The sequence below is a fragment of the Prionailurus bengalensis genome, chromosome B4 (assembly GCF_016509475.1).
Source record: "Prionailurus bengalensis isolate Pbe53 chromosome B4, Fcat_Pben_1.1_paternal_pri, whole genome shotgun sequence".
Classification (NCBI taxonomy): Eukaryota; Metazoa; Chordata; class Mammalia; order Carnivora; family Felidae; genus Prionailurus; species Prionailurus bengalensis.
This window is the reverse complement of record NC_057358.1, coordinates 137,907,924-137,926,155: the sequence shown is the minus strand read 5'-3', so window position 1 is coordinate 137,926,155 and position 18,232 is coordinate 137,907,924. Positions and strand designations below refer to the sequence as shown.

Genomic DNA, 18,232 nt, shown 5'->3' with positions numbered 1-18,232 from the left:
CCCGTGTCCCCAGGCGGCGAGGACGCCGGCTGACGTAGCTGTCTCCTCTAAACGCTGGCACTGTGTAGAGCTCAGCAAGCCAAGCCCGGAGCACGTTGCCAACCCAACCTCACAGGTCCTGGCTCTGAAAGCAGCCTTAAAGGGGTTGCACCCAGCACGTGTCCCCCAGCACCAGATGTCCCCCCTCCTGCCCGGCTCCTACACCTCCGGGAGGAATTAGCGAGGACAGGGATCCGCTAAGGGTCACACAAGGCGCCCTGAGGCTCCACTCCTCGTGTGCGGTCGAAGGTTTCTCTGTGATGCCCAGGAAAATGCATCTGCACGCGTCTCTTCCCTCCAGAACCCGGCAGGAAGCACGCTGTGCATTCGAGAAGCACGGGCACCTGAAGACAAGTCGTCAAGTGAGGGACAGAGTCACTGCCTGTCACCCGGACCGCGGTGTTCCTGAAAGTCACACCTGAATCCGGGGGGTTCGTTCGGCCCTTGATGTACAAAGAGCCCCGTTCCAGGCCTTATTATCCTCAGAAAGGCACAGAACTTTCCAACAGGTCCACAGCAGGAGCCCGGAGGTGGGGCTTGGCTCGAGTTTCTGCGGAGGTTGATGGGGCATTTCTACAACCCCCCCGCCCCCCGCCAGAAAGAGGGAGGCTTCGGCTACCCCCTCCACCTTCCAGGGCATGACGAATCCTCCCCGGGAACACAAATCACTCGTCTGCCAAAGTGGCCTGTTCCCACTCCCGTTAGGATGTTCTGTGGCTTTTCCACACACACCGCCCCCCCGCCTTCTCTCCAGTCTGGGGACAAGGGCAGAGCTGTCTGCTGAGCAGACGGTGTCTGCAGAGCCCCTGCCCTGCCTCGGGAGGCGGTCACTGGACGCCCGAGCTCCTGGCTCCCGGGACCCCTCGACCAGACCGCCCCACCCTCACCCCTCCCAGCTCCCTCGCGCCAGAAGCTTCCGCCATGAAGGCCCACGAAGGCTGAAGGTGGGCGGAGGGGCTCTGGAGCTCCCAACTACTCCACGCCCCAATCTGTATGAAGACAGAACCCTCAGAAAGGAGCCCCCACCCTCCCGCCCAGAATCCAGATTCCGTTCCGATTCACGCTCCTCGGAGTTACTTCCTGGCCTTCCTGACTGGGAATGGGAACCCTTTCCTCCTGGGGCTGTCCCCCGACCAGGACCCAGGACCCCGCTGACCGGGTCCAAAGCTCCCTGTGGTTGTTTTTCTCTCTCAGTGCGTGGTGAGGGAGGGACAGCTTAGTTCATTTACAGTTTCCAGGCCCGACCAGAAAGCTCTCAGGAACTGCCCCACCCCCGTGGGAAGAGGCAGATCTTTCACAGGGACAGAGGCCCTCAGGGACTGGGCCCGACCTGGGTGAAGTCACCTGCTCAGAACTCAGCCCCCCCTAGAGCCCAGTGGACCCCACGCCCCATTCCACCTCCACAGACTCCTCCCCTGCCAGGCCACTTTGGGGTGTGGGCCACTCTGAACCTCACTTTCCTCTTCTAGGGCAGTTAGGGATGTCATGTGTTTTCAGAGACCCCGGGGTCCCGTTCTGAGCTCTAAGCTCTACTTCCCTGGTGGGCAGGAAAGCTTGAGGGGGCGTCCTGGGCAGGGTAGGGGGCCTGCCGTGAGCTGCAAAGAGGGCTCTGAAGGCCCTGAGCCCAGGCAGCCTCTGCTCTGATCTCTGCACTCCTGACAGAGGCCCTGGGATGGGAGGTCCTCAGGGCAAGCCTGGGTCCCTTCATCCCGGTCTCCTCAGTGTTGTCCAGGGTTCAGGACTAAACTGAAGGGGGTGGGGGATGGGGGAGGGCCCTGAGAGGCCCCTCCCCCCTCCTGGGCTCCTCCCTCCTCCCACCCTGCCGCTCGCGAGGGCGGGAGGCCTGGGCAGATGCCGCAGGCAGGAGAGCACCCAGGCCTCCGGCTGGGGGGACAGCGGCTGCTGGCCGGCGGGGGACGGGTCCTCACCTTCACGAACGTAGCCTCGAGGCTGGCGTTGTCGCTGTGCTGCATGGCGCAGCTGTCCTGCTCGTTGGCCAGGTTGATGCCTGTGGCACAGTGGAGCTCCTCCAGCTGGCTGTGACAGCACTGTTCCCGGACCATCCTGCGGGCAGAGGCCAGGGCTCGGTGGGAGAGGGGCCCGCCGGGGGGTCCACAGGGCCTGGGAGCAGCAGCCCCTCGGGGACGGGAGCTCTGTCACCTTCGGGTGCCTCCCGTTTCCCAACCCAGCCCCACCCACCCTCACACACACACGCACACACACACGCACACTAGCCAGCAGACGGCCGGTGCTCACTAAGTGCAGAATGAGACAGGCTGGATGCAGGGTGGGGTCTGGGGGCGGCGGCAGGAGACCCCCATGTGCCGCTGGAGTCCCGGTTCATCTCCCGGCTCCGAGCCTCGCCCTGCACAAAGCTCCCACCTAGTGACAACACCCAAACACGGGCACCCTTATCCTTCACCAGACCCCAGCCCTCGTCCCCGTTTTCCAGGCTCAGAGGAGACAGCTCCAGACAGGTGCAGTAGCTGGCCGCAGGCCACAGAGGGAAGACGATGGCAACAGCGACACCACGCTGCGGCGTCCCCGTCTCCCGTCCCCGCGGGGGGCCCCAGGAAGAAGATGGAAGAGGCCCCGCATAGAAGGCTTGGGTGGGCAGAAGAACCCTCACCTGCCACAATGGGCTCAGGGCAGTGGGGCCTGGCCCGGAGGCGGGTAAGTGAGCAGGAGGTGTGTGTGAGTCACAGGTACGGCTCCCACCAGACCCGAAATAACCCCGGCTTCAGCCAACGCCAGCCAGGACAGGAGGAGCCACCCACCCTGCGCGTGTCCAGAGAGAATGGGCCCAGCCCGGCCTCCTCCTGCGGCCGGCCAGCCGGGCTTCCTCTGCCCATGAGCGGCAGCGCCCCGCCCGCCCTTCCCCCCACCTCCACCTGCGGGGCTGGGGCTCCGCACCCGGCTTCCCATGTGCTTCCAGAACCATCTGGGGCTCCAGGAGGGGTTTGTCTAAGCTGGCGATACTACATGTTTCATTCGTGCTTTGGGTGAGTTTACAAATACTGGGCATTTCGCTAAATTGTCAGGAACAGCAACCAGACAGGCACCCGTCCGTCCATTCACTCAAAGATACTGGCTGGACAGAAAACAGCCTGAGAGCCTCAGGATGAGGACTGGAGGCCTCGGGGACTGTGGGGGGGGGGGGGGGGGTGTCAAAGCTGCTGTACAGAGCGGGAGGGTAGTTCCTCGAAAAATTAAAAACAGGACTCTCCCGTGATCCAGCAGGATACACCCCTCCCAAAATTGAAAGCAGGCACTCAGAGAGATGTTTGCACAGTCACGTCCACGACAGCATCATTCACAACAGTCCAAAGAAGGAAGCAGCCCGAGCGTCCGCCGAGGGACGGGTGAACGAAACGTGGCCCATCCGCACAGCGACACGGGATTCCGCCCCAACGGGGAAGGAGATCCTGTCCCCTGCTACGACACGGACGGGCCTCGGGGACAGGATCCTCGGGGAAATGAGCCAGGCACAAGAGGACAAATACTGTTTGTTCCCACTTCTACGAAGAACCTGGAGTCGTCAAAAATCAGACAGAAAATACACCAGGCGCGGGGACGGAGTTTCGATCTGGAAAGACGAGAACATTCGGGGATGGCGAGTACGTGGAGCCAGGCACCTAAAATTCGTTAAGACGGTCAAAGGGGGCACCCAGGCGGCGCGCTCCGTTAAGCGTCCGACTCTTGATTTCAGGTCAGGTCACGATCTCGCAGCTCGTGGGTTCGAGCCCCGTGTCGGGCTCTGTGCTGACGGCGTGGAGCCTGCCTGCTTGGGATTCTCTCTCTCCCTCTCTCTCTGCCCCTCCCTCACTCGTGCTCTCTCTCTCTCCCTCAAAATAAATAAAATAAAACTTAAAAAAAAAAGACGGTAAAAGTTATGCTACGTGTATGTCACCGCAAGTAAAAGAAATCTGGCTGCGTCCCTACTGTGTGCCAGGACCACGCCGAGGCTTCAGGGACGCGGGGAGGGGTGGCCTGGCGGACTAGAACAGCCTTCCGCACCGAAAAGGCTCCCGCGGCCACGGTTACAAAGCTCTGCCCTGGTGGGGCCCGGAGCTGGGCGTCTGGAGACCCGCGTCCAGATCCCCCCGATCCCCGCCCTGCACTCTCCCTGCCCTAGACTTGGACCAGCAATCTGACATCCCGCCCGGCTTGCTCACTTCCCTCCATCAAGCCCCGGCTCAAACATCCCGTTACAACATCCCACCTCATCCTGAGCTCAGAGCAGCAGTGAGGGGCAACGAGGAGGCGCTGGATGAATGAAAACTGAGGATTTTACTTAAAACCGGAAAGGTCGAATGCCACTCCCGAAGAAGAAAAATGATACGAGGCCTAAGTTACCGAGTGGCCGGTGATCTTGGGTTCCTGCATCCTTTAACTATTACTAACAAGAAGAACCTCTTAGACCAGATTTGATTTATGACCTGCTCTCTCCCCCTCCCCTGCCTTCGCCGTCAGTGATAATATTGAGTTTGTGAGAAAATCCCTGCTATCAGGCCTCGATGGGCTGCTGGTCAGGCCCGGCACTCAGAGCCCACGCCCGTCCCGGCACCGAACACCTGACTTTGGGCTCACAATTATCTGTCGTCTGCTGTCCTCGCCCCCTGGAACAGAAAGCATGGAGGGCTGGGGAGGGGAGGGGTCGCGTTCTCCTGAGTATCCCTCACAGTGGCACTCAATGCCTGCTTCTTTTAAAAAAAAAAAAAGTTTTTCATGTTAATTTATTTTTGAGAGAGAGACAGAGAGTGAGCAGGGGAGAGGCAGAGGGGGGTGGGGGGGACAGAGGATCCAAAGCACAGAGTTATCAGCACAGAGCCCGACGCGGGGCTCAAACCCAGGACCGTGAGATCATGACCTGAGCAGAAGTTGGACGCTTTAATCGACGGAGCCACCCAGGCGCCCCTCAGTGCCTGCTTCTTGAATAAAAACCCAATTGTGTTCTTAGATGAGCGACATCTCTCTTTGAGCCACCAGCCCAGGCTCAGCCTCTGATCTCCGCAGACTACGTGGGGTTTGAACCCCAAAGGTAACTGAGCAAAGCGGAAAACGTTCAGGAGAGGCTTGGAGGGACGGCGGACAGTGACGCGGTTAGAACCGGTCAGCTCGACAGCTAAGTACTCTCCAAGAGGCTATGGACACACACACAGCCCGGCCCGTGAGTCCACTGGGACAAGCCAATTAGCCTCCTGGAGCTTCCGTGCAACCGGCCGTGACCGGTAAGCGGTGGCCGGGGAGGATGTCGTAATCTGCGAACGCTCGCCACCCGGCCGGAATTTCCGTAGGCCCCTGTGATACGAAGTGAGTGCCACCAGCAGGCAGTCGGGGGTCAAGGGAGCCCAGACGTGTAGCCACATTCCCCACAGAGAGAAGAAACTCCCGCTCGGCCATTCAGGTGACATTCTCTGCATTTTAGGATTATCTCTACATGCACGTTCGAAATTTACCCTTGACCAAGATGTCACAGAACAAACGCGTGCTGCATAGCGAAGAAGGTATTTTCCACGTAGTCTGGGGATTAAAGATAACTCCAGAACTTGTTAAAGACTTTGGTGGCTAGACGTCACTCATAAACAGAGCAGTGACTGAGATCCAAATTCACAAGTAGGGGCCCCCAGCTTCTGAGTTTCTCTGACCTCAGTCTCTCCATCTGTACACAGAGAGGCTCCCTGTTACGAGCGGAACTGTGTCCCCCCAAATTCCACAATGACGTCCTCACCCCCAGTATCTCAAACGTGATATTGTATTTGGAGACAGGGCCTTTACGGAGGTGAGAAAGGTAAAGTTAGGTGATCCGGGTGGCCCTGATCCACTATGACTTAGGTCCTGCTAAGAAGGGGAGGTCAGGACGCCGACATGCACAGAGGGACGACCGTGTGGGGACGCAGAGGAGGACGGCCGTCTGCAGGCCCAGGAGAGAGGCCTCGGGAGGAGACCGCCCCGCCCACGCCGTGATCCCGGCCTTCCGGCCTCCGGAGCTGTGAGACCATAAATGTGGGTTGTTCAAGCCCCACAGCGTGTGGTGTTCGTCACGGCGGCCCGGGCAGACTGCAACACTCACACTGCCTGGCTTTGTGGGGCTGGCGTCTTCCCTCCTCCTCCTGTCATCGTCCCAGCCCCAAAAGCATGGTGTCACAACCCTCCTTTTGCACTTGGGGAAACCGAGGCTCTGCGCTGGCTCAGGTTACACAGCCAGAAATCCAGCCCAGTCCACCCAGCTTCCCAGGGCCAGGCTGCTCCTCGCTGGCTCGGTCCCCAAACACAGCGCTCGGTGCTGACTGCCCGGCTCTGCCTCGGCCCCTCCGAGCCACGCTCGGGAGCCAAACTCCCAGCTCTCGCCCATCAGACGCCCTGCAAATCCTGAGTGCGTGGCCTCCCCCCTCCCCGTCAATTCAAACAACCGACCGTCCTGTTTTCTCTCCCTCTGTTCGGTCCACAGTGGACCTTTCAAGCATTTTCCCAAATCGAGATTTACGTCGCCTGGGGACGCTGGCCGATCGCGTTATGCCCGCTGCCAGCTGAGATGCAGAAGTCCAGAACGAGGGAAGGAAACTTCACTGCACCCTCCTTGACCGCTCTCCACCCAGCCCCCCACGGCTCCGAGGGCCGCACGGAGGAAACGCACGGCTGTCACAAGGAGGGAACGCTCTCGGGGCCTCGCCTCCCTGACATCTGCTCCCCGGGCGAGCCGATCGGGGTTCGAATCCCAACGCCGTCACCCACCGGCTGTGCGCAGGGGGCAGAGCTCAGGTTCCTGGGCTGTAAGCCGGGATTAACAGCGGGGTTACGTGAGGAAAACGTTCATCGCACACAGCAGGGAGCAGCTCTGTACAGGCTGGCCCCGACTCTTACTGTTACCTTTCCGGTGACGATCGACATTCCAGACCTTCATGGTTTACTCGACGCTTAACGCCTGCCAAACCTTCGAGGGAGCTTGGGTTAATTTAGGGAAAAAAAGCACAGTTCGTCCAGGTTTTGGCTACTGCGTAGGGGAACAACCGTCTGCGGGAACGCTCCGCTCTGGACCGGCTCACGCGCGCTGTCGGGGTCTGAAGGCAGGCCACGCTGTGACTCGCCAGTCACGTGATCTCATCCGACCGCCCCTCCCCCCCCCCCAAACAGACCCCTTTTTGTTAGGAGGAGACTGACTTGGCCACAGTGCCCAGCGGTGGCAGAGAGAACAGCCACCCCAGCGAAGCTCTCTTTGCTCTGCAGCCCAGCGAAGGGGAGAGACGCCCGGGCCGCCCCAGGAAGGGGGAGCCCCGTCCCGTGGGGGGACGTGGGAGCACAGAGGAAGGAGGCGGGGGTCATCCACCACGCCCCCCACAGCCTGGGCGGATCTGGGCCTGCACGCCAGACTCTGCCAGGGGTCCCGGCATACCCGGCTTCCTGCTAGAGGAACACCGTTCTGGCAAAACGGCCGTCACTGGCAAACGTACCTGCATTCCTTGGATTCCGAGGCATAAGGCAGTGAGCAGTCCCTGTGCTGTGTGGCCATTTGATGTCCGTCTGCACAGCAAGCCTCCATGAGGGTGTCTGCGGCCACTGTGCGGGAAGAGAGCAGGGCGCCTGGTGAGGGGGCCGGCTCACCACTCACCCACGCGAGGTCCCCTTGGACAGGCGCCCCCTACCCCACTTCCTCAGGCATCCACGGCAGGTGAGGCCGGACCGGACGGGCCCACACACATCCTCGGACGCTCCACAGCGTGAACTTTGAACCCACTGGGTCCTGGGCTGGAATCCACGCTGGCTCCTTCCTGGGAAAGCCTAACGCCTTAACCAGTACCTTAACCGGTATCTTCCGCATCCAGTTCTGATGGGGCTGCGGCTCAGCACCCGGGATCCACGCCCACTTGGGCTGAATCCCTGCTCCGGCCACACAACAGAAACTCGGATGGGGACCCTGCCCAGACGGGTCGGGAGGGCAACCAAGGCAGGGACGCGAGCACGCGCCGTGCAGCCCGGCAGAGAGGGTGTCCAGGCACCGGAAACCGGACTCTTAGAGGGTCAGAAATGGGGGCGGCCTGGAGGCTCCCGGCAGCGCTGATGAGGCAACCCAGGGAGCCTCCCCTGCTGAGCGGAGGGCAGACTCCAGGGAGGACTGTGGCATATACAGACCCGGAGGGCAGAACGGAAACAGGGGGCCCCCCACGCCACGAGCCCACCCGGGCCAGCTTCTGGGAGCCACGTCCGGGCACTCTCGGTTAATTTCTGCAGCAACTTGTTGCCGGGGTGGCAGTCCTCGTGATACAGCGGCTGACTGCTCCTGCCCTTGATCTGCACGAGACGGGCGTCTCCGCTCACCCGAAGGACAGGAGGAGGGCTCCCCAAGGACAGAAGGTTCAGCAGCCGGCCCACGCGTGCCCCCACAGCTGGACGACGGCCCTCCGGTCCCCAGCCTGGCTCTCGGCCTCACCCCAGACGGCTGCCCCAGTGAGCCTCGTGCCTCGGGGGAAGGAGAGGCCCCCCCCCCCAAGGCAGGAGCAGCTTGGTACCGAGATGCCCTCAGCCTAGAGGACTCGCGTGGCCGGGAGCATTAGCACCAAAAGCCTCTGCGGCCCGAGTGCAGGATCACGCTGTGCAGGACGTTGCGAAACTGGCTTTACGAAACCCCACGTTTTCTCACTGATGGCTTTCCAGCACCCAACGGGGTAAATCCCACCAAGCCTGGCAGCGTTTTGAGGCGCCAGCAGCCATGGGTGTCCTGTTGGAGTTCATTATTCTTCCAAGGCCGGGTCCTCGGGGCGGCCCCAGAAGGGAGGCTCACTCTTGGGCTTCGCACGAGGCCGAGAGTTCCTAAAACACCAGTTTTGACAACCGGCTGTCAACCAGCACAAACACCTGTGCAGTCAGACCGGGCAGGGCACACGCTGCCCTTGAAGGCCCTCCAGGCCGGCAGAGAAACTGCCGTCGAGCACCAAGAGTAGTCCAGAAAGATCCCGGGAGAGTTAGTGCACGGCTGGCCCTTTCCTGTGGCCAGGAGGACAAGGGGTGTCGCCTGGAACCGAGTCAGGGCTACCCCTCCGCCGGGGCTTCCGGGGACCCCTGGGCTGCTCTCCACAATGAGGGAGGTACCCCGTCCCGGCCCCACCCCCACGGGGCCGCGGGGCGGGGGGAGTCCAAGGTGGTTTGGGTGAGAGTGACAATCCACCCAGCCTGGCCTGGGTGCCCCCCTGCTCACAGCCCACCCCCTGTCCGGGGAGCACACCTCACTGTTCCAACATTTCCAATGGCCTTGCCCTCCCAGCCGCAGAGGTCTTACAAGCTGGGCCATCCCTTTTCCTCACGTTCCTCGGCACAAAGCTGGCAAGCAGCAGCTACAGGGCCGAGCGGAAAAAGCATGCGCTCTGGGGTCACAGCTCCAAACCCGGCTCCAGCGCTTTCGTGCTCTGCGACCCCAGGCAGGTGGCCTCCCCTCTCTGAGCCAAAGCTCCAACGGTGAAAACGGGGCTCGAAATAACCTTTGCAGAGATGCTGAGCGAGTGCGCTTATAAAGGTCTGAGCACACAGTGAGCTCTCAGAAAACAGCGCTTGATTATGTGTTTTCATTTTTTTTAACATTTATTTTTGAGAGAGAGAGAGAGAGAGAGAGACAGAGCACGAGCCGGGGAGGGGCAGAGAGAGACAGAATCCAAAGCAGGCTCCAGGCCCTGAGCTGTCAGCACAGAGCCTGACATGGGGCTCGAATCCATAAGCTGTGAGATCATGACCTGAACTGAAGTCAGAAACTTAACCGACCGAGTCACCCAGACGCCACTTGAGTATGTGTTAAAGAAACAAAGGGGTATGCTTGCCATGGCCCATGAGAAATGGGGCACCACGGCCCTGTGTGGGTGTGTGGAAGCCCCCAGGGATGAGCAGTGGCCCCAAGGCCTCCCTCGGACTCTGAGAAAGGCACAGCCAGCTCAGCAGGGCAAGAACTTTGTGTCCGGGGCTGTGGAAACATTTGGAAATGATTCTCCCTGGGGAACCTGAGCACTTTGAACCTTATTCTCAGCAGGACAATAAAATGTTAAGTCCTCCGCTCAGTTCAGAAATCTGGAATGTCCCTGGAATGCTTGAAGCAGCCACAAGGCTGGGACTTGTGCAAAGCAGAGCCGTCTGGGGGCTGGGTCCCGGGTTTGGGGGGTGGGGAATGAGCAGGCAGCCAGGTGGGAGCCCCACGGCCATCTGGGGTCAGCTCATCCCCCTTGGGCGTGAGGCACCCCATCAGCCTCCCGCACGGCCCCATCAGATTAGCCGTGGAGAGCCCGCCACGGTCCACAGCCAGCCGGACAGTGATGAGGCAGAGGCACGGGGAACAGACCAGGGCAGGGCATCACGGCCCCCATCGTAATAACCAGCCTGACACCAAGTAAGCCTCTTTGCATTCAGCATCTCTCTCCCCCTCGACCCCTCAAGCCCTCTTTCTATGCCATCATACAGGCCACACGGCATCACGCTGTAGAGCAGAAAAGGCAACTTTCCCAACCCGTTCCCCCTCTCTTCACTTCCGGTATTTTACACTCAGGAACCAACAGCTCTGGGTTGAACATCTTTGTTCATAAACGTTCATTCCTCAAGTCCTGAGCATTGGCGTAGGCCAGAACAGCCAAAGGAGAGGAGCTGGACCAGGGGGAAGGCATTCTTGGGCAATCACAGCGGGTTGCCGTCCCAAGAAACACCCAGCCCCACCAACCATGTGGCTGGAGTACGGTGACCAGGGACATGTTTGCAGCCAGCACCTGTGGCCGATGGGTGGCCTGTAGAGCTGAGCCAACTGGCCAAAGTTCATGGGCTTCTGGTGAAGGCTGAGGTAGTGAGCTGGGGATGAGCTGAGAGCTGCAGCTTAAAGTCGGAGGGACCTGCGGAAGAATGCCGGTCGCTGTATTTATCATGCTCCTTTGGGGTGGGGCAGTGCAGAGGGAAGGAAGGGTTCAGCATCAGGCAGAGCTGGGTTTGAGCCCCGGGCCTCACTCTGCAGCTCACCATCCCTGGGCAAATTCTTGAAGCCATCTGCACCCAGGTCTGTGTCCCAAACTGTGAAATGGGGCACGGACCACTGAATCACAGGGTTCTTGTGGGCGCCTGGCGACGGAAGGCAGCCAGGGAATTCCCTACTTCTGTTCCTCAACCATCCCCATTCACCACTGTCTTTAAAACCGTTTGCCGTGGGTACTCTGCCACCGAACTGTCACATCAGCGGCTGCAGGTATGGAACACAGATTCCAAACATAATTACACACGGAAGGAGCCAAATGGAGTTAGGTCACCTAACAGTGACGTGGACATAAATGCTAAGGTGTCCTCGTCCCCACCTGGAACACACCTCACTCTCCCAACACCAGTGGGTGGCCAGCTCTGCACTTTGAATGAGTGTCACTCAAAATCCCTGATGTCTCCCTGCCAACCTCTCATTTCACTGCTCCTTGGTCTGGGCTCTGACCCCTCTAGGCTCTGGCCCTTCTCTGTTTCGCCCTGTCACCTGCTCGCCTCCAGACATCACCCAGTTCTGTTGGGATGTCCCTCAACACCGTGCCCCCTCCCCCATCACTGCCATTACCACTGGTGCCGCACACTCACTGGGCACCTACTATGTGCCAGGTACAACACGGGCGCTTCCTTGATTCCCCCAAGGACCCAGGGAGGCCAGTTCATTAGGGTCCCCGTTTTGCAGATCAGAAAATTCCAGCTCAGAGAGGTCAAGTGACCAGCTCGAGGCCACACAGCCAGACGGACCAAGTCAGGCACCAGGTTTGGTTTTGACAGCCTCCACAGCTAGGCTCGTCTGCCTCCTGGTGAATTAAAAACTCCTCTGGGGCAAGGATCACATTCTTCTCCTCTCAGTGACCCTGAACCACCCGCCCATGCCCGGCACAAACAGCGAGCGAGACTCAGGAAGTTGAGCAGGACGCAATGGCCACAGGCATCTTCACCGGGGGCCTGATGGGCAAGACGACCTTGAAGTATAGGGTTTGCTGCAAACATGCCTCTTCAGGGGGAGGGAATGATCCCAAAGGACAACGCTTGATTGGAGCCGACTTCCGCAAAGTGCCAGGCTGCTGAGAATTTAAGCAAGAGCCCGGGACCTGCTGGGGCATCGGTCTGAGACTCAGAACTGCCACTCTCTTGGCCTTAGAGACGGTTACCCCCAACCCGTCGGAGGAAAGCGGAGCTGCGGGAAAAGGAGGTGGAGCGAGGGGGACACCCTGAAGAATGTTCCGGCGTCACGGCTCAAGATGTCAACAAAGATACCGTCTGCAGTAGGTCTGTCTCTAAAAGACAGGTGTATCCTGTCCAAGAAAAGGTCTGTTGTGAACTTATGTTCTGAAACAAATAAAGCCTCCTGGCTCCTCCCAAGCATCTCCTTTCGATGGGGCAGGGCCAGGCTCTCCAAAGCACAAAAGCCAATACCACTCCCACCCCCGGACACACGTCTTCCAAGAAACGTCCCAACTGGAAAGGGACGCATGGTCTTTGCTGTTTTCATACGTGTCCCCTTTGTAGTGAACAAACGTTACTCTGGTGGTGAAAAATCACTTTGGGTCAGAAAGAGAGGCGGCCCAGGGAAAGAGTACCAGGCAGGGAGCCCGGGCTGGTGTCCCTGCTTTGTCCCTGGTGTTCACGAGGGGAATTACAGTCACTACAAATGTTTGCCGTAACCCGGACAGAGAGTACGGAAAACCATTGCCTATGGTGCTTCCATCCTAAAGACCCCAACGTGCTGTTCCACTAAAACCATGTGGAATAGGACAGTCTGGACCATCACTCACTCTCCCTCATTGCCTTTTTTTTTTTAATGTTTATTTATTTATTTTTGAGAGAGAGAGAGAGAGCTTGAGCGGGGAGGGGCAGAGAGAGAGGGAGACAGAGAATCCAAAGCAGGCTCCTCACTGACAGCGGAGAGCTCAACGCGGGGCTCGAACTCACGAACCGTGAGATCATGACCTGAGCCAAAGTCAGACGCTTAACCACAGAACCACCCGGGCGCCCCCCAACCTTGCCCTTCCTCGTTCCTATAGAACAATGGCCGTGCATGCATCCTTGGGTTAAAATGAACTTGAACACCCCGTACGACTGTTGTCTTTTAAAAAAAAAAGCTGACCATCTAAGAGTGAACTAAATGCTTCATTGAAAACGCTGTGGTCGAAGATGACATCCTCAGTGAAACAACCCAGTCGCAAAAGGATAAATAAACGCTGCCTCATTTCACTTAAGAGGTCCCGAGAGGAGCCGCATTCACACAGACGGAAAGTAGGTGGGGAGTTCGTGCTTCTCGGGGACAGGGCCTCGGTTTGGGGAAAGGAAAGAGCTCTGGAGATAGCTGGTGGCACAACAGGGTGAAGGTTCTTAACTCCCGACTGTGCACTTAGAAACGGTTCCAATGGTTAACGTTATGTGTATTTCATCACAATGGAAAAAACACATTAAAAAAAACTGAGTGGAGGGGTGCCTGGGGAGGCTCAGTAGGTTAAGCCTCCAACTTCGACTCAGGTCCTGATCTCACGGTTCTTGAGTTCGAGCCCCACATCGGGCTCCCTGCTGTCAGCGTGGAGCCTGCTCCGGACCCTCTGTGTCTGTCTGTCTGTCTCTCTCTCTGCCCTTTCCCCACTCAGGCGCACACTCTCTCTCTCTCAAAAATAAATAAACATTAAAAAAAAATTTTAATTGAGTGTTTGTGTGGCATTTTGTATCACCCTTCAACAGAAGAGGAGTTGGGTGTTCTGCTGATTAACTCACTTGCCTCTTTCAATTGATGTTGTGGTTTGGTTTTTTTTAATGTTTATTTACTTTAGAGAGAGAGAGAGAGGGAGACAGAGTAGGAGCGGGGGAGGGGCAGAGAGAGAGGGGGCGGCCACAGAATCCGAAGACAGGCTCCAGGCTCCGAGCTGTCAGCACAGAGCCCGACGCGGGGCTCGAACCCACGAACCGCGAGATCGTGACCGGAGCCCAAGTCGGACGCTCAACCGACTCAGCCACCCAGATGCCCCCAACAATCGGTGTTGTTTTACTGCATGAATGTGTAAACCGTAGCAAGGATTAATTCGGTAAACCGTGTCTTAGAACATCCTCTCATAGCAGGCAGCAAGCCAGGTGACCTCCAACGGAACAAGTGAAATGTTAAGTAACGAAGGAGGGTGGCACTCACTCCCCGGCCCAGGCAAGGGCCAAGGGAAGGCTTCTGGAGGTGACAAGGAGGCCGTCCTTCCATCATCGCTTCCCCAACCACACAGGGAAGAATTCAGCATCGTCAGTGGAGGGGGCGTCAGTGGATCCCCAGCTCCGAGCTGACACAGGACGCACAGCTGGGCATCAGGTCACAGAAATCCCACATGGAGACCCCACCACGCCCGAACGGCCCTCAGCAACCTGGAGCAAATGAGGACACTTCTGCCTTCCATCCCTAACTTCTGGGAGCGATGCCAGTTATCGATGCCCGCCCATGCCCGCTGCCCGGCTGGAGGGGCTCTTAGGAGAGAAGCGGGGCCTCGGGCAGCCTGCAGTCTTCTCGCTCCGATCGCTTCCCTCCCTTCGGAGAGGAAGCTTCGATAGAGCACAACCTCCGGTTCCTGTACTCTGACTGCGTGAAGTGGATCCACAAAGCATAACATAAACCAAGCAAAACCTCTCTTGCAAAATCTTCTTGGCTTTGGACTCGGGCATCCCAGGGGAAGGCGAGAGACGTTGTGGGTTAAAACCGCCCAGCCCCGGGGGCGCCCGGGGAGGCTCGGTCGATTAGGTGCCCGGTCTCGGTTTGGGCTCAGGCCCTGATCTCACGGTTTTGCGAGCTCGACCCCACGTCGGGCTCTGCGCTGGCGGTGTCTGGGATTCCCTCTGCCCCCCGCCCTGCTGGCTCTCTGGCTCTCAAAACTAAACCGCCTGGCCCCAAATCTGCCCTCCACCTCACTGAGCCCCCTTATCTCCATCCATCAAACGGGGCGGTAACTGTGTAGGGCTGGGAAGAACAATGTGCTAATTCGGGCAAAATGCTTACGTCGGTGCCCGTCCACAGAAAGAACCCTCCCAATCGGGCAGCCACAGAAGGCACCGCACCGCTAGGGAGAGGGCATCCTTCTTGACGGGAATCACACGCTCCCCGAGACTGACACGTCACCAGAGGACCGCCACCCCGCCCCCTGCCCTCGGGAAAGAGACACCCCCGCCGGAAGTCCCTGGTGAGCAGGTGGACAGAGACCGCCTGGCTCACGGGCAGCGGATGCCATCTGTCCGCGGAGACAGCCGCTAAAACCAAACCCCTTCCAGGCGAATTACGCCTTCGTGAAGGCTGCAGTGTGGACTGTGAAACGTGGCGGTTCTGAACCCGTGGTCCAGAGGAGTACGCGTTCTTGTCGAGGGGTAGAGAGACAGACACACGTTCTCTCCAACACGGCAGATGCCGGCCGGCAGTCAGAGGGGTTCCGGGGTGCTCCTTGGATGGAAGCTTCCAGAATGTCAGCCTGCCACCTGTCATCCTCGCAGGGGCTCCGGCCGATGCCTGACTGGCCTGTGAGCTGTCCGAAGCCCCGCACACATTCAAAAGAGCCCCTCTGTGGCCCACTCAGTCTGCGGACCGTGCGACGCTCGACGTGGGCTGGGAGCCCGAGCCCCACGCTGGGGGTAGAGAGGACTTAAAAAAAAAATCGTGTTTAAAAAGCCCCTCTCATGACCCTTCCACGTGCAGGCTTCTGGCTTGGGGCAGGGGATTCCGGAGGTGAAAAGACAGGACCCCGTCCTCAAGGGGGTGGCCCAGGGAGGCACCAGGCAATTGTCACTGGGGTCTGGTGTACAGACCCTTGCAGGTCTGGGATAGGGACAGAACCATCCCCCCTTCAAGGGCACCCGGCCTCCCAGGAGGAAGCAGGGCGTGCCCGGGTCTGCTTTCAGGGCTCCACACAAGAGCCGCCCGTGCCTCAACCTCCCCCCCCCCACCCCAACCCTCCACCAGCACCTGCCACGAAGCATCTCCCAGATCTCTCCCTCTGGGCAGGAGCCTCCTCCCGCCAAGGCCAGCGGACACGTGGGCTAGCCTCACCTCCCGACATCTCTGCAGCATCCCACCCTGCGGGGACCCCTCTCTCCCGCTTCTGCTCTGAACTCTCCGGCCACCTGTCATGTGTCATCTGCACCTGGCCTTTGGAAGCTGGAAGCCGGGTGGTGCCGGGCGCACTCCCTTCCGACAGCCAGTTCATCCACACCCACGCCAGTCCAGAGGCCCTTTCCTCCAGAAGTCTTCCGTCACTGACCCCCTCCACACACACACACACACACACACGCACGCACGCACACGCACACAGCAGTTCCACGGCCTCTTTGCACCCTGAGCTTCCCGGCACTTTGCACAAATAATTAACTGCACTGTGTACTTAGTGTCATGAGGGCTGGGTCCCTGCACCTTGCCCCACGCGGCCTCAGAGCACTCAATACATTCCGGTGAAAGAATGATCTCATGTGATCCTAGCCACTCTAGGAAGCAGGGGGTCAGGGAGAGATTAAGCAAGTGGCCCGAGGCCACAGAGCAAACACGGAGGTGGCCTTGGAGCCTGGCTCGGACTCTAAAGCTGACCCCCACCCCCACCCCATAACACGCTGAAGGAAACTGGCTTCCTCCCAAAGCCGGACTTAGCAAAATCCAGACTTCTCAACCAGAAAGATACATGAGGGGGTTCCGCGTCCCGCTTACGAACGCGAGTTGAGGGCCGTGCTCCCAGGTTTCAATCCTGGTGGGGCCGCTGTGTGCCCGCAGGCGCGCTGCTTGACCTCTCTGAGCCTTGGTGGCCTCACCCGCACTCACGGAGAATGGGGGATAAAAACAGGAGTGGTTGCAGAGAGAAGTCTGATGTCAAAACAGGAGGCGTATGTAGGCAGCAAAGCTCCTGGTACGTTTTACTCCAGCAGGTGACACGATCCAAAAGGAAAAACAGGTTCAAGAAAAATACCGGCTCAGGGCGTCTGGGTGGCTCAGTCGGTTAAGCGTCCGACTCTTGATTTCAGCTCAGGTCATGATCTCATGGTTTGTGGGGATCGAGCCCCGAGCTCAGAGCTTGCTTGGGATTCTCTCTCTCCCTCTCTCTCTGCCCCTCCCCTGCTCACGCTCTCTCTCCTCTCTCTATATATATAAATAAGCAAATAAATAAATAGAAAGAAAATACTGGCTCACCCCATTAGCATAAAAATGCTCCCATCTCAAAACCGGTCCTGGCAAGCTCTCAGCCACCACCCAGGTTTCTGGAAGCCCCCAAGCAGGTACACTCCCCCCTCAACATGCCGGGCAGAGCTCAGTCCCGTGACCCCTCGCGCCCCCGCCCCGGCCATCCCCCTGGGCGGTCTCCTGTCGCCTCATCCTATGGGCCGAGACCCCCACATGTCTGCCTGTAGCTTGATCTCGCCCCCAAACCCAGGCTCCCCCAGATGTCAGACGGGGTCAGCCTGAATCATCCCTTGTCCCTCACCCTCTACCTCCCGTCGCATGGCAAGTCCTGTCCACTCCAGCTCTACCTCTATCCACTTCCCAGCGGCCCCCCGACTGCCACTCTGCCCAGGGTACCTCTAGCCCTGGACCCTGCACAAGCCTCCACACTGGCTCGTGCCGCCTCTCCCCAGATGTCACGCAGCAGTCCAGAGTGACTTCTGGAAACCTGAGCCAAATAACCTCACTCCTCTGCTTAAAGTCCTCTGGCGGCTTCCCAGTGAACGTTGGATAAAACCCAGTCCGCGCCCCGATTTTTAAAGCCCTCCCGTCTCAGCTGCCCTCTGCCTCTTCCCCAGAGGCACACACTCCCTTCTTGTCCCTCCAATATACCTGGTCCCACCTGGGGCCTGGGACCAGCTGTTCCTTTTACCCAAAACTCTCCCCAGATCTTTCCACAGACGGCTCCTCGCCACTCACGCCTCAGCTAGGTATCCCCTCCCCTCTCCGCCCACTTGAGAGCCACCCGGGGCTGCTGTCACCGTCATGACACGTCATGGTCACTATGGCACTGATTCCTACCGACACATCTTTGTCAGAGCACCTATTCCTGTGTTTGCTGTTAGCAGGTGCAGTGGCCCCCGAAAAGATACATCCACGTCCTGACCCTGGAATGCGACCTTATTTGGAATCAGGGTCTTTGCAGGTACAATTAAGGATCTCAAGGTGAGATCCTCTTGGATCACCCAGGTGAGCTCTAAATCCCAAGACAAGTGTCCTTGGAAGAGAAACACA

The 18,232-nt window shown here is 58.9% G+C and overlaps 1 protein-coding gene across 2 annotated transcripts in view; it reads right to left on the bottom strand.

Moving 5' to 3' along the window:
- The window catches only part of FBLN1 (fibulin 1), an 83,132-nt gene that overhangs the window by 59,594 nt on the left and 5,306 nt on the right, over positions 1-18,232 (bottom strand). For both annotated transcript variants that reach the window (XM_043562907.1, XM_043562908.1), the window contains exons 2-3: positions 7,491-7,596; positions 1,968-2,103 (exon numbers count right to left, since the gene is read on the bottom strand). In XM_043562907.1, coding sequence (XP_043418842.1) covers positions 1,968-2,103; positions 7,491-7,596 — 242 coding nt within the window. The remainder of the gene's footprint in view (positions 1-1,967; positions 2,104-7,490; positions 7,597-18,232) is intronic.